At 38.0% G+C, this 14,176-nt stretch overlaps 1 protein-coding gene across 1 annotated transcript; it reads right to left on the reverse strand.

Moving 5' to 3' along the window:
- Nucleotides 1–5,722: 5,722 nt before the first annotated feature.
- LOC131720988 (uncharacterized) lies at nucleotides 5,723–8,754 on the reverse strand. Its single transcript, XM_059013676.1, has 3 exons — nucleotides 8,440–8,754; nucleotides 7,872–8,268; nucleotides 5,723–7,599 (listed from the first exon to the last, which is right to left on the reverse strand). The coding sequence occupies exons 2-3, from the start codon at nucleotides 8,073–8,075 to the stop codon at nucleotides 7,102–7,104; spliced, it is 702 nt and encodes a 233-aa protein (XP_058869659.1). The 5' UTR covers nucleotides 8,076–8,268; nucleotides 8,440–8,754; the 3' UTR covers nucleotides 5,723–7,101.
- Between the last annotated feature and the right edge of the window lie 5,422 nt (nucleotides 8,755–14,176).

The raw sequence follows: 14,176 nt of genomic DNA on the forward strand, positions 1-14,176 counted from the left end.
AGTCATGGTGTTCTTAGCTCTCAATTTGTTTTTCAGCAGTGAAATAACACACATTTGTCCTCCTTTTTTTGTTTGCCAGGAGAGAGAACGCTGGGAGCAAAATAATAAAGCTGGGGAAAAATTAATCACAGCTAGCCTTTTCTGACTTTTCAGATGCTAATTAATTAGAAAAGCTTCTTGGATTTATTGGAAATTACTCCAACAGGTTTCTCTACAATTCATAATTGTTGCTTTTTAGGGAAGGTTCTGCAAAGAAGAATTAAACGCTGCCTACCCATTTGATTAGGACCCATTTACTTCAGTGGATTTGGCATTGCTCTGGTGTGGGACATGTTCTTCTTATACCTGGGTACCCTTGATGGCCACACGAATGTTTACTAAAGCATCATTGCGGACAAAGTCAACAAGGCGGTCAACTTGTACCCTGATGGCGATGGCTGCTTACAAGACGATAATGCACACTTCCACCATGCCAGAACTCCGCGCAAATTGTTTGAGAAGACATGACTTAAAAATGCATTGAGCACAACTGGCCACGCATGAGAAAAAGTGTACTGGGAAATGCCAGCAACAACTGCCACAGTCCCATAAAAGGACACAGAGGCAAGATAATGCAGGGTGGACAATACTTTGACCACTGCAGGGATAGCATGACTTCTCTGGGTGACAGGCACCAGGTTATCTTTTAAAATAGACAGCAGTGTAAGAATGATGTGGCTGCCGAGCCCGTACCTTTGCTTAATTTGGTCTTCATTTAAATCAAAGAGAGTAATGAAGGTACGAAATACACTTTCTCTTCTCATTCTACAAATCACTCATTTTTACTGGAGACAATGTCTCCTTTTTTCTGCAATCCTAGCGGCCATGGTTAGGGGATAGTGTTTATCATACTGACTTTTAAAGGTTTGCTAATTTTGACTATTTAAAACATGCTTTCAAAAGTTCTTAAGAAATTGATGCAATTGTAAGTGTCGCAATTGCCGGCAGCTTTAGTACATCTCATTATAATATTTGAGAACCCTCATTTGTACTATCTGTATCCCATTTTTGAAAATGTATGCAGGAACACCCATAATTACATATTCATCTACATGTAAGGCTGAACCACACAGAAAAACTGCTGCTGCAAAGCATTCCCTAAAAAGTTGCTAACAGCATTGCGCTTGTTTAGTACGTTTCACCCTGTGCTATACAGAAATCACACACCTTTTTTTTTGTGAAGCCATGGTGTGCTAATGGCCATTCCAGCTCTGTTGATTCTTCCACTCCTGATGAAGGCCAAATAGCGGAAAACGTGAAGCTTTGTCCTTGTTGCATTTAGCCGTTTTTAAGCATTACAGTAAATACCGAGATGAGTTTAGTAACTCCTTTGAATGTTTATCGTTTTCTCCTTAGATGTTGTAGCCATGATATTATGAAAGTTGGATTATCAGATTTGCATGAACGGAGTTGTGAATGAACTGGAGTGAACAGACTACATGTATGTGTACTGTATGTATTTCCAGCCAAAAAAAACCCAAAATGATTTAGTGTCTGTACATAAACTTACCTCCTGTTCTTTATTCATACACAGCTAAAAAAAAAAAAATATATGATTTAGTATCTATACATAAACTTAACTCCTGTTCTTTATTCATATACAGCTAAAAGACAATACTCATTCTCTATAAACAGGTCAACTTACTAATATTTTTTTAAAATACATTTGAAGCCTTGCAATGGACCAGGAAATTTTCCAAAATTTGAAGACAAAGTGATGAGGTGCAGCATGTTTCGTATGCTCAACCCCTCTCCTCTGCCAAACTGCTATGGCGCATTCCTTCTGGGGACTGCCCAGTCCCTGACCACATTCCGGCGCCTCCTCAAGTCTCACCTCTTCAGAAAGCACCTGTAAAACTCCTACCCTATCACCTATCACCCTTCCTTAAATGCGCTTTACTTGCTCTTATCTGCCCCCTATTTTTCTGCAATTAATCCTGTACTTTAGAGTACTGTGATCTGCCTAGTGTTATTTAATCTGTAGTATTTTGTATTTAATTATATCCTGATGTAACTATCACTGACACTGTTATCTGCTGTATTATTGAATCGTATTTTGTCACACTTGTACTTGCTTGAACCAAAGTCATTGTGTTTATCTTGCTCTTAATTGTATTATTACTTGTACTGTGATTTCTTGAAATGTATTTGTTTACGACTGTAAGTCGCCCTGGATAAGGGAGTCTGCTAAGAAATAAATAATAATAACATAAACCACCCCACCTTGGAGGCTTGGCCACCACCAGTCCTCACCACTGCTGCAAATACTCAGCTCACAGATCTGGCTTAATACTATTAATAGGTGCCATGCTGGGGACAATGTTAAAAGCTTTTGTCCTGTGTTTGTTTGTGTTGTCAGACCTGATTGGAAATCATTGCATTTTAATAACACATTATTTTAATTTGCCGACTACAATCACACTTTTACAAATGACATTCAAAAATGCATTTAGCCTCACTTTAAAAACTTCAATAAAGCTGTTAAAAAAAAGACAACCCTGCCAGAATGTCACATCAATAATAACACTATTACAGCTAATTATGAAAAAAAATCATTACCTTTTAATAATACATCAGAATTTATCATCACCGATGTACAATTGTAAAGAGATATTGACAAAATGTGTGGTTTTAATCTAATACTATTCATTTTCTTGACATGACATACAAATATTATGCCCAGCATGTTCTATTTAAACTAATTGTGCTGAAAGAACAAGTCATTATAGCATCACATTCCACATTCTGAAATGGCTTGGCAAACTGATTCTATAGTGCAGGATGGCAATATAGCTGATGTAATTTGAGAAGAGATGACATACAGCAGACCAGAAAGCTACATGACGATTTGTCTTTTTTTCCAGCTTGTAAAATGGGAAGGGATTACAATGTTTTTTAAAGAGTATTGAAGAGATTTACAAGAGCATGACAACAAAATAACATCACTGGACTGTATTTTGATCTAAACAAATACTTCTTTGAGCTCTATGTACTAATCCTATGTGTTCGTAAATACTGCAGATTCATAGCCTAAACAGCTCTTTTTCGTGAACAACTACTGTAATATCACCGCAAGTTTACGAACAGCATAAATTACTGCTCATTACTGATGCATAGTTCACACACCCTAGTCTCTGTAAGTCGCCTTGCATAAAGGCGTCTGCTAAATAAACAAATAATAATTATACAGGAGAGATCATAATTAGCATCTCATTATAAATAGATTCGCAACACCGAAAGTCAAGATTTAGAACTTCCTTCTGGCAAAGATAAATGAGTGGAATAGTGAACAGAAAGAAGTAGAAGGCAAATATAATAGGATCGAGCTACAGCTTCTGCAGACTCAGACTTTGATGCCACCATGGCACCAGCTAAAATGAAAAGGAAAACAAACTTCCACAAAGACGAAATTGACCTCTTAGTTAGTGAATCTTTTGAAAATAAATACATCAGCAGCAAAATCTGAATCTTCAACACAACATATTCTAACAAGCCAGTAATCAATCATGTAACGGCATAGCCAAATAGTTGAATAAATCAATTATGTAGCAAGATTACCCAATTTGATTAATAACTCGATTGAGTTTATATTCAAACATATTAATATCTTCAAATTAAATCACAACACATATAAATCCTAGGCATCAATTGGATTTTTAAATCAATGTTATCAAGTACAAAAGTTCAAACGTTTATATATATAGAAAAAATGCATTTCAAATGCATTCGTTACAAGTCCTAAGCAAAAACATAATTTTATGAACACACAACAAATTCATATCCCAAAAGCATGTTAATGAAAGAATATCACAGAAAACTTTTGTTTGCGTCTATGCATATTTTGGTTGTGTAAAGGACAAAAGTACAGTACATACAGTAAGCTATGCAAGTAAATATTTTTCAGCATAAGTCAGTTGTCTATGCACTACATAATTAATTACTGATAAGAAAATGTTTCAGTTTGTGTTTAATTAAAGAACTCTGCAATGATGTCATTAATAAAAAATGTTTCAGTGTTGAATTTAAATCAAGGGAAGTAATGTTAAAACTTTACAATGCATTAGTACGACCTCGCCTAGAATATTGTGTTCAGTTCTGGTCACCTCGTTACAAAAAGGATATTGCTGCTCTAGAAAGAGTGCAAAGAACCAGAATTATCCAGGGTTTAAAAGACATGTTGTATGCAGACAGGCTAAAATAATTGAATCTATTCAGTCTTGAACAAAGGTGATCTGTTTCAAGCATTCAAAATTCTAAAAGGTACAGACAATGTCGACCCAGGGGACTTTTTTGACCTGAAAAAAGAAACAAGGACGAGGGGTCACAAATGGAGAATAGATAAAGGGGCATTCATAACAGAAAATAGGAGGCATAGAGGGTCTGGAACCAGCTTCCCAGGAATGTTGTTGAAGCTGATACCCTGGGATCCTTCAAGAAGCTGCTTGATGAGATTCTGGGACCAATAAGATACTAACAACCAAATGAGCAAGATGGGCCGAATGGCCTCCTCTCGTTTGTAAACTTTCTTATGTTCTTATGTTCTATCTGAAACTTCGATATATAATGAGATTTGGACATTTGCATACGGAAGTAGTTTGAAACAAACAGTCGTAACTAAACTAGCGCAGCAGGGATGAAACTTTAATACATCGCGGGTAGGTCTATGAAGTCACGAAAAACCTACGAAAGGTCAAGATACATAGAGCCCTTTAACTCTACGTTAATCCAGGCAGGGTTTTCCCCAGGAGTGATTTAGTGACACACTTTTTAACATTATCACATACAATACGACATACAGTGAAGTAACGTCTGTGAAAAATCAGGTTTATAAATTTTAGTATTTTAAGATCTACCACTATTTAGATTATTAAAATAGCAGATGTAGTTTATTTGTGAAGATCTTGATTATAGTATGCTGATCATAATAATCTCATTATATGTTCCATTTGAAGTACATTGCATACAACCAGCCCTAATTCCAAAGAGCTTTTATGCTCAGTTGTCTCAAACAGTGTGCAGAAAGGCTTACAGAGGAAACTTTCCATGCTTTATAAATTAAGCTAAATATAGTTATATCTCTTGTTACAGCTGTTTACATATTTGCAGGTCCTGCAGTCTTTCCTCTTACTTTGTCCTTTTATAAAATAACTTTGTTCCTCTCACACAGATAGCATTGTTTAATATACAATTAGTTCAGGCTATTGCAGTTTTATACATAGTTGCTTTAGGTTTTGTGTTAATGTTGGGTCCTGTGATTCTAATGATGGTGAATATTAATGATTAATGCTTACAAGAATAGAACACTAATTAAGCAATGATACCTAGAAGTTTGATAACTGAAGGGCCCAAGAGGAGGGCTAGTTCTACAAATCTGGCTTTACTTTTTGGTAATTTCTGGTACTGGAGATAATTGCCGTTGTATGAACATTATGGATCCAAGTGAAAAAATGGGCTCGGTTTTCACTAAAAGTATAATAGAACCTATAAGGAGGCTGTGTGGTCCAGTGGTTAAAGAAAAGGGCTTGTAACCAGGAGGTTCCCGGTTCAAATCCCACCTCAGCCACTGACTCGTGTGACCCTGAGCAAGTCACTTAACCTCCTTGTGCTCCGTCTTTCGGGTGAGACGTAATTGTAAATGACTCTGCAGGTGATGCTTAGTTCACACACCCTAGTCTCTGTAAGTCATCTTGGATAAAGGCATCTGCTAAATAAACAAATAATAATAATAATATTAATGAAAATATTGTGAAGAGGAAAAGTCATGTGATCTACCGGTATATGCTGCCAGCTTTGTAGCCAGGTACATCATTGTGTTACATCTGAAACCGTCCCAGGAAAAACAATGACTTTTGAACTGTTTTTTTTAAGTTATTTTAATAGTAGTGATCAACAATATGATTTCCAGGCGTTGTTAAGGTTCATAAATAAAGTGTTTAAGTATTGGAAAAACATTACTAGTATAGACAGTGCAGGTGTAGTACAAATTGATGAACTATTTCTTTGTTGTGTTGAATATGAAATTGTGTTTTTGCTGTTATTTGCACTGAAGAAAGAAGGGTTTTTATACTTATATTATTTTCCCACAAACCTTTTTTTTTGCTTATTATCTTGTAGATGCCACCATTGCCTTTTGTAATACCGTAATTATTATTTTTTTTCACGAAACATATCAACATTAAAAAAGTCAAAAGGGGTGAGGTTATTCAGCCCATTAATACTTGCCTGGTTCCCAGTTTGATTGTTCCCACAGATTTGTCAGGTCAGGTTTTAAAGGATCCTGATGTCTGTACATCAACAACAGGTTGGATGTAACATCACACTGTACAACTACCCAACAAACAGTGCTGTCTTACCGTTACCAGTTTTATGCATTGGCACAACTTGTCAAGTCTCCTGTAGCATCATGACATATACTAGCAGTATTAAATAACAACAAAATAAATAATGTCTTATATTGACTATTAAAGTATTCAAGTCAAGATCCATGTAGGAGCACATACACGTTTCAATAGACTAAGTTCTGTAGGATATTGTGCCAAGTTTCATGCATAGCATCACATGATTTAACAGTATATAAAAATGTAACTTTAACATTGCAACATAACCAGTTTAACTGTTATCTTTGGCACCATAGATAGTGTCAAATGTTAGTACTTGAGCATTGTTAGTGGAATTTTAGTGGCATTCTTCAGATCATATTTTGTCTCCTCCAGCTCCACTTGAACAGTTTGCAGTTCTGTCTTCTCTTTTCTCTTGGACCTGAGGGCATTTGCCTGAGCTAGTTTCTGGGCCATGTTTTCGGTTTTTGATTTCTCAGCTTCCTCTGATATCTTGTCTCCACTTTCCTCAAGGTTTTCAATGACGTTCTTGAGAGTTTTTGCTTTCTTTTTGAGGCTTTCTGTGTTCTCTATTCTCTTCCTTTTTCTATTTTCTTCATCAGTTTACTGCTTCCTCTTCTGTTGTTCTTGATAATCGCGATACCTGCTCCTGGCACTGTTTGCTGACTTGAGGAGCTCTTGAGTGATTGGTACCTGGAGGATACCCCCACAACTGCTCACTTCATCATACACAATCCTCTGGGCAATGAGTGTGTCTGTGTGCTGGTTGTCTTGCACCATCTCTTTGTTCTACTGCAGCCTGGCCATGACAAAAAAACAGTAGATTCTTACAGACTTCTAGCAGATGTTTGTACTTGGTCATGTGCTTCATTAGGAATGTGTCAAGCCTGGTCTTACTGGGGCTGAAATCTCTAAAATCTTCTGCCCTTGCCTCTGTATGCACAAACTGCTGCCTCTCCTGACAAACAAGTTCCCCAGCAACCAAGGCTCCTGCGAGGGTTTTAGCATTGAGGTTGTGAGTGAGTTTCTTCATTTGACTCACACAAATCTCAAGCTTCTTTGACATCTTTCTTGGGTCTAAGCATGAGATGTTTAGAACCAGAGAGTACTTCAGAGGACTCTTGTCTAGGATCTTTTTATTCATAGCGGTCAATCCTTTCAGGCACTCCATTCGAAATTCCAGCAGTTGTCTGGGGCTGATTTTCTCCTGCTGGGATAGCACCTGCAAAGAGAGGGTAGAATATGTTGAACAGATTAAAGTCTTCTCTAAGCTAAGGCTACATTTGCAAGTAAAGCACCACATGCCTAAACACATAATTATTAATATACATGATTATATTTTGGTACACACACACACCTACGCTGCATGTATCATATTTGTAATATAAATATCAAGCAGTGCAACACACATTTGCACTTGTCATAATGAGAGAAGAAGTAGTGTCATATCAAAAACTATTATCTACATGTATATTAAAGTAAACCTTTTCATACCGTCAGAGTTGCTTCAGCAGCAAAACCAGCATCCACTTTGCTGTGATGTGCATGCACCTCCTTGTTCATCACATCGATCTTTGCTAGGAAAAACTGCATTTTTGCTTTTATAAGTTGGTCTTTGCTTGCTTTTGCCAGAACATCACAGGATAGTTTGTGGGGGTGTGACACTTTTTTCTCGCCCTCTGCTCCGATGTACTTCATGACCTTCTCCCACACATCTAAGGCCCTCACCACCACGGGTGATTTTCAAGCCATCTATGCCCACAGAACTTTATTGGGAAGTCACAGTCCTCTTTGATTTGATTAACTGTCATGTAGTCTTCATGTCTAGCAGGGGCGTCCTTGAAGAGTTTATACATGCTTGATAAATCCAACTCCCATTCTGTGAAGCAAGCTGAAAGCATAAATACTATATTATAATATATATCTAATATTGTTGATCTATGAATATTGTTGATCTAATTTACACATGCATTCCTTCAAAATTACATACTCACAATACTGATTAAAAATATATGGTATGTTCACATCAAATAAATATCCAACTTTGCAGTTGAACTGTTACCTTTGAATGTGTTGTGCAGGGTGTGAAGCCCACAAGTGCCTGTCATTATTAGGAGCTGCTTCCCACAAACTGTTCTTTCTGTTTGTCCTGCATGTGCTCAAGGAATTTCCAATTTCCAATTGGACCACACATAGATATTGATATTAGATGTTTCAGGATAAGCTGTGCAGTACACTCCTGGAATGAAAGATATAATTACACAACACAAAGCATAACCAGTGGTTTAAAGTTCTAGTACATAAACCCTTACATGGGCTACTGCACAGTGTACAGAATCTAATACAACTATAAGCCTTCAGTCTAAGTCTGATCAAGCTGGAATGTTTTAGAAGTGTTTGACAATTTTTCAATGTAATCTTGATATAATATTACACATATGCGGTTAACCAAATTTTTGGTTCGGTTAAAAAGAAAACTAAACCGATCTGGTGCAATAAAAGTGTCTTGTTGTTTTTTATATATATAAAGTGCGCCGCCTGTTTCTTGTTGAGTGCATCCTGTGGTCTCCAGCGACCACAGAATTTCCGCTTTTAGTGCTTCTTTACTTGACTCGACTAGGTCTGCGATCGATTTAGGCCGAGGGGTGGTAATTTGACTTGACTGCATGAATGATGTCATAGTGGAGGATTTATGTACGTTTTCTACAGCCTTTTTGTGAGTCTGGCCGGCCGCATGAGTTCTCAGCGCAGTTCTTTCCGGCATCGGAAAGAATACTTATCTTGTACTCGCTCTATCCACGAGGCAAACTCCTCAGTGGTGAGCCACTGCTCATCGAATATGCATTTGCCCATTGCGGCGTTTAAACCTTAAAACTAACAATAGGCCCATTTTGATTCAATTCCCCCCGCCCCCCACAGTGATACTCATAATGTCAGCTGAGCAGCTTCGATCTAGGACCAACAATGTGCTAACTTTTTTGTGATGATTTACTCAGGAGTGAGGCAGCTATCGCAGCAGGTGGCATTACACTACTGTGTAACAACCGCACCATAGCTACCGTAACATGGCAACCACAGCGTCCCTGCTGCTGCTCACAGATGTGTAACCAGTGCCAGCAATGACCACAAACTTGTAGTTGCCACTGTATTAATCAAATTATTTTGTTTCTTCTAGAAATGACCGCTTGAAGTGTGATTTATTTCGAGTGCAATTCAAATTCACAATTCAACCGGGCCGATTTTTCTCGAATTAATGACAACAAAATGAGTTTTATTGACTTTTAAGGGCCATAAAAAATTTAATGACTTTTAATGATGTGCTGGAACCATGTTACTGTTCTGTAAACAAACATTTGTGTCTAGTTGTCTTCTCCCGTGGTCTACTAGAGTAAGGCTCGGGCCATGAAAGCATGAAAATTAAGCCTTCCTGCTGCATGGGAATTGATAACGTTTTAAGTTATAAATCTACAGTGTTGTATTTGAAAAGTCAGAATTTCCGTTTTTAAAAGGCACTGGGTATCCCAGCAGCGACAGCACAGCCCACGACGAAGAGCTCTCTGACACTGACAGTGCATGCCATGGTGTGGGGCTCTCCAGCAGCGACAGCGCATGTTGCAAGACGGGGCACACTGGACGTGCAGGCTCCGGACCCTCCACACGTGCAGCTGGAGATGGCAATGGCTCCTCCCCTTTCGGCACTGGAGAAGGCAACGGATCCCCCCCTTTGGGCACTCGAGCAGCCAGCACATCCTTTGCTTGCCTACGGGAACAGCTGTTCCTCTCCTTCCTCTTTCGGGCAGGTGGCAACTCCTCTCCCTTTTGGAGAGGGCAACAGGTGACAGAGTGTTCAAATTCCCTGCAGACAAGGTCCTCGAGGAAGGTGTCCAGGCCGCCATCCCCCAGCACTGGGAAGATGGGGAGGTCTGTTTTCGGTGTTAGCGAGGCCGACGTTTGGAGAGCCTTCAGGCGGAGCCATTCCTCAGGTGACTATACTTCATCCTAATGGAAGGCCTACATGAAGAAGGGTGCCCAAACTCTGAGCAGGCGGTGCAGATTGGAGGCCATTCTGCTTCCAGACGGCACTGCTGGTCGTTCCAGTCTTCCATGGCGATTTATTTATTTATTCCTTTTTTTCTCTCTCTGAGTTCACTGAGTCTCTATGGGGTGTTCTCCCACTTTGCCAAGTGTGAAAGTATAGCGTTACCCTGGGCTTCTGTGAGGGGGTGCCCGTTTAAACGCCTTTCAACCTCCTAAGCCAGAGGGTGGTAAATGTCAGGAAGCAGACCAGAGGCAGAAGCAGCAGTTTAACGGTACTCTTGCACACTTTTATTTAACATAAAATAAAGAAACAAGCACAAGGGCCTAAACAAAAGGTTTAAACAAAACATTTCTCAGGCTGGTCATTCGCTCTCACTGACCAATACACAATTTAGCCCCCCAATACAGCACACAGCACACAGCACACATCACACATCAAACAGCACACAGGTTACTCACCCAAGTCCCTCTCCCAGACAAAGGATTTCTGTGTCTTTATATACAGCTGTGGCTGGAGTCTAATTAATGATCAATGTGGAGTTGGCAGGGAGAGATTAACTCCTTCCCTGCCAACTCAACACAATCCCTGTGCAGGGCCTCTGCCCTGTCACAGTAGGCCTATGGTATTTTAGTTATTACTGGTACTCCCTTTAATTCACTGCAATATATCCATACAAGGTAACAGATTCAACCGGGTTCACAGATCTTAGGTTACGCTAAGATACAGCAAAAGCCTCAGGATTTAGCTAATCTAGTCAGAAACTTATTTAAGTTGTGGGTCCGACAGATTCGCCTTTGGCAATTGTACAGCATTTTCAGTGCTGATGTAATCATTAGCGTGCTAATCTATTATTCATCGAGACAGAGCCAGGCCTGCTTCCAGCAGTGTACAGGAATCTGTTTTGCTTTAGTCATGCTGTGTTAAAGGAAACAATCATGAGAACATTTTTCTTTTCCTTCATATTACTAGTACAAAGTGTTTAAGATTGTCGCTTGTGGTGATCTGGATCTCATTGATACAGTGTAGTTAATGTGTCTGTAGTTCTAAGTGTATCGGATATCACTTTATTGTGTTTGCTATTTACTTTATATATTGACCTGTCACTGACCTTAAAGGTCAGTAGCAAATTTAATTTTTTTCTTTATTTGTGCATTTAATCTAAACACTGGTTGGCATTTAAGCAGAAATTGATTCCAGCATCATTGTAAACATTATTATCCATGCAAACATAATGTTTGCCGGTTGAAAATGTCAAAAGCCAGCACATCTTAGGAAATCAACAAGATCATTTGAACAAACAGCAACACTCAAGTAATTTAAGTAGGAATAATAAGTGTCGGATTCATGTGACTCCCAAGAGACAGATTGATTGGAAGGGATTGCCAAAGTTCGCAAGGAAATCTGTCTTGGAAAATTTTACTAAGTTAATGTATAGCTTGATATACAGTAGCTATCGTGATCAATGAAAATCAATGAAAATGTATACAAAATGTGACTTTCTTGGCCACCAATAACTTATATTAAAGTGTTTTCATATAAGCAGTTACTGGCTTTATTTTACATTTTTGTTTAATTCCTATTTTTGAAACGGAGAAAATTCAGTAATATTTTAGTTTAGTTCTGTTAGGTGTTTATATACAACCTATAAACATGTTATTCATTATGCTACGAACAGGTATGATTGGAGGTACTACCAATCTGCTACAGTACAGTTTGCAATACGTTTTAGCTGCAACTTTTTATAATAAGGCTGTAGTATATATTACTACTATAGTCAGGTATATACTTAGCTATCCTGAAGCTAAAGTGTGACTGAACATTCCTACATTAGTTAGCTCCATTCATAAAGCCTGGTTTTTATTTTATTTTTATGAATACAATACAATTTGATATTTGCTTATTAATGAAATCTAGGTCATACCACTTATCCAATTTTAACCCATTTTCTCGATCCATACTATTCTATACATACTGTTGGTATAGGTTATGGTCATCAACGTTTTCATCATGCTGATAGCACTAATTTTGAATTCATAGTTGTGTATGTTCCTGACATATGCTGTATTTTACAGTGGTGCCCTTCTCTCCTAACACATAGGGTATTTTCTTGTGTGAATCAGGTTTTGAATCCCCCCTCCCCCCCCCATATTAAATTTCAAGTCATACAGTAACAGCTCATTGTTGCCAATCGATGGGGGCTTGTTAACATCATACAGAACCAACATGTAAGTTACAACAAGCCATTAGGAGAGGGGCACAGAAAGAGAGGAAAAACAATCCAAACCCAGTTACTCTGCTCAATGTTCACTGTTCAACACCTCATCTCCAATCAGGGAAAGCCCGCTGCTATTTTTAGATCAATTCTTTAAACCTACCGTAAACCACGTTGTGATTCTAATTTACAGAGCCAGCGACGGATTGCACTGTTTTTGATCTCAGCATGGTCTCAGTGGTAAAGGGCTTGCAGGTTTTGATCTCTCCCATACAAATCACCATTTCATTATCGATCAGCAGTCCTGTGCATCATGTAATTAGTATAAGCTCACTTCAAGCATGAGCACAGACCTGGTTTTACAATGCCCCCCATTGGTGATGGTAAAATATATTGCAATTGAAAACGGTTATAATAATACCTTTTTCTTATTGGGGAAGAACTAACAGGGGATTTGGAGTACTGGCGGACTTATGGTGTCCCTGTTCTCACTTTCTGGAGTGATCTATGTTTCCTAATGGTTGTCTGCTCTTTATCCCAGCTTGCTCCCTAAATAAAACTGGTTATTATACTAAACGTGAACCCGCATTGACATTTTTACTTGCATAAAGTCTCTTGGGTACCTGATGTAAAATGTAGAATTTTGGTACCAGAATAAAAAAACAATCTTTTTTTTTTGTGTGTGACACACGCAGCAAACATTTGTGTAGTTAAAGGCCTGATAAAGGCATCAGCCTCTTTTCATCCACAGATTACTTACTTATGTCAAGGAAAGCAGAAGTGCTGAATTGCACAACCGTTAGACTTGGAGACTCCTCTAATCTTGGGATGGGTAATTCAGTCATTATACTCCATCGATGCTTGTATGCATTATGACACTCCACTGATTATGACAAATTGAGAAGGGACATCAGTAGTGACTGTAACTGTATGTATTGATCGCCAATTGAAAATAATTCAGTGTCCTCCAGTGTTCTTTTATAAAAAAATAAAAAAATAAATAATGGTTTGTGTACTTGATGTACAGCTATGGCCAAAGGTTCTCCATCACCCTATAAAATTAACACATTTTTGCTGCATCATTTTTTGTATCATTTTGTAATGTCTTTGGTTACATGATGTTAAATAAAATATCTAAATTATGTTCATATTGTTTTATTATTATTATTATTGTCTCAATCCTAAAATTCTATGTGATGTAAAACGTTTGCCTATAGCTGTAGAATAGCTTTAATTAGTAACTTAATAAGCGTATAGCATGTTGCACCTAACCTGAGATTAAGGAAGTGCTGTTTTCATGCCAACATGGTCTCAGTATCAGTTAATACACACCTGTATCTGTCCATCTATAACCTTTAATACATCAATGTTTTAACCCTGGATTAGAACCAAGAACACAAGAGACAAAATAATAAGGTTATACAGTTACATATATATATATATATATATATATATATATATATATATATATACAAATGCCCACAAAGCCAAGTGTTGCTATCTCTTGTTCAAACTCCTGTTTAGGAATATTATTATTATTATTTATTT

The sequence above is a fragment of the Acipenser ruthenus genome, chromosome 46 (genome assembly GCF_902713425.1).
Source record: "Acipenser ruthenus chromosome 46, fAciRut3.2 maternal haplotype, whole genome shotgun sequence".
Classification (NCBI taxonomy): domain Eukaryota; kingdom Metazoa; phylum Chordata; class Actinopteri; order Acipenseriformes; family Acipenseridae; genus Acipenser; species Acipenser ruthenus.

Excerpts from the sequence above, each read along its gene's own strand:
- LOC131720988 (XM_059013676.1), bottom strand. The coding sequence starts at position 8,075 with ATGAAGTACATCGGAGCAGAGGGCGAGAAAAAAGTGTCACACCCCCAC. Across the intron at positions 7,600-7,871 it reads CTGCTGAAGCAACTCTGACG|GTGCTATCCCAGCAGGAGAA; the intron begins GTATGAAAAGGT and ends CTCTCTTTGCAG.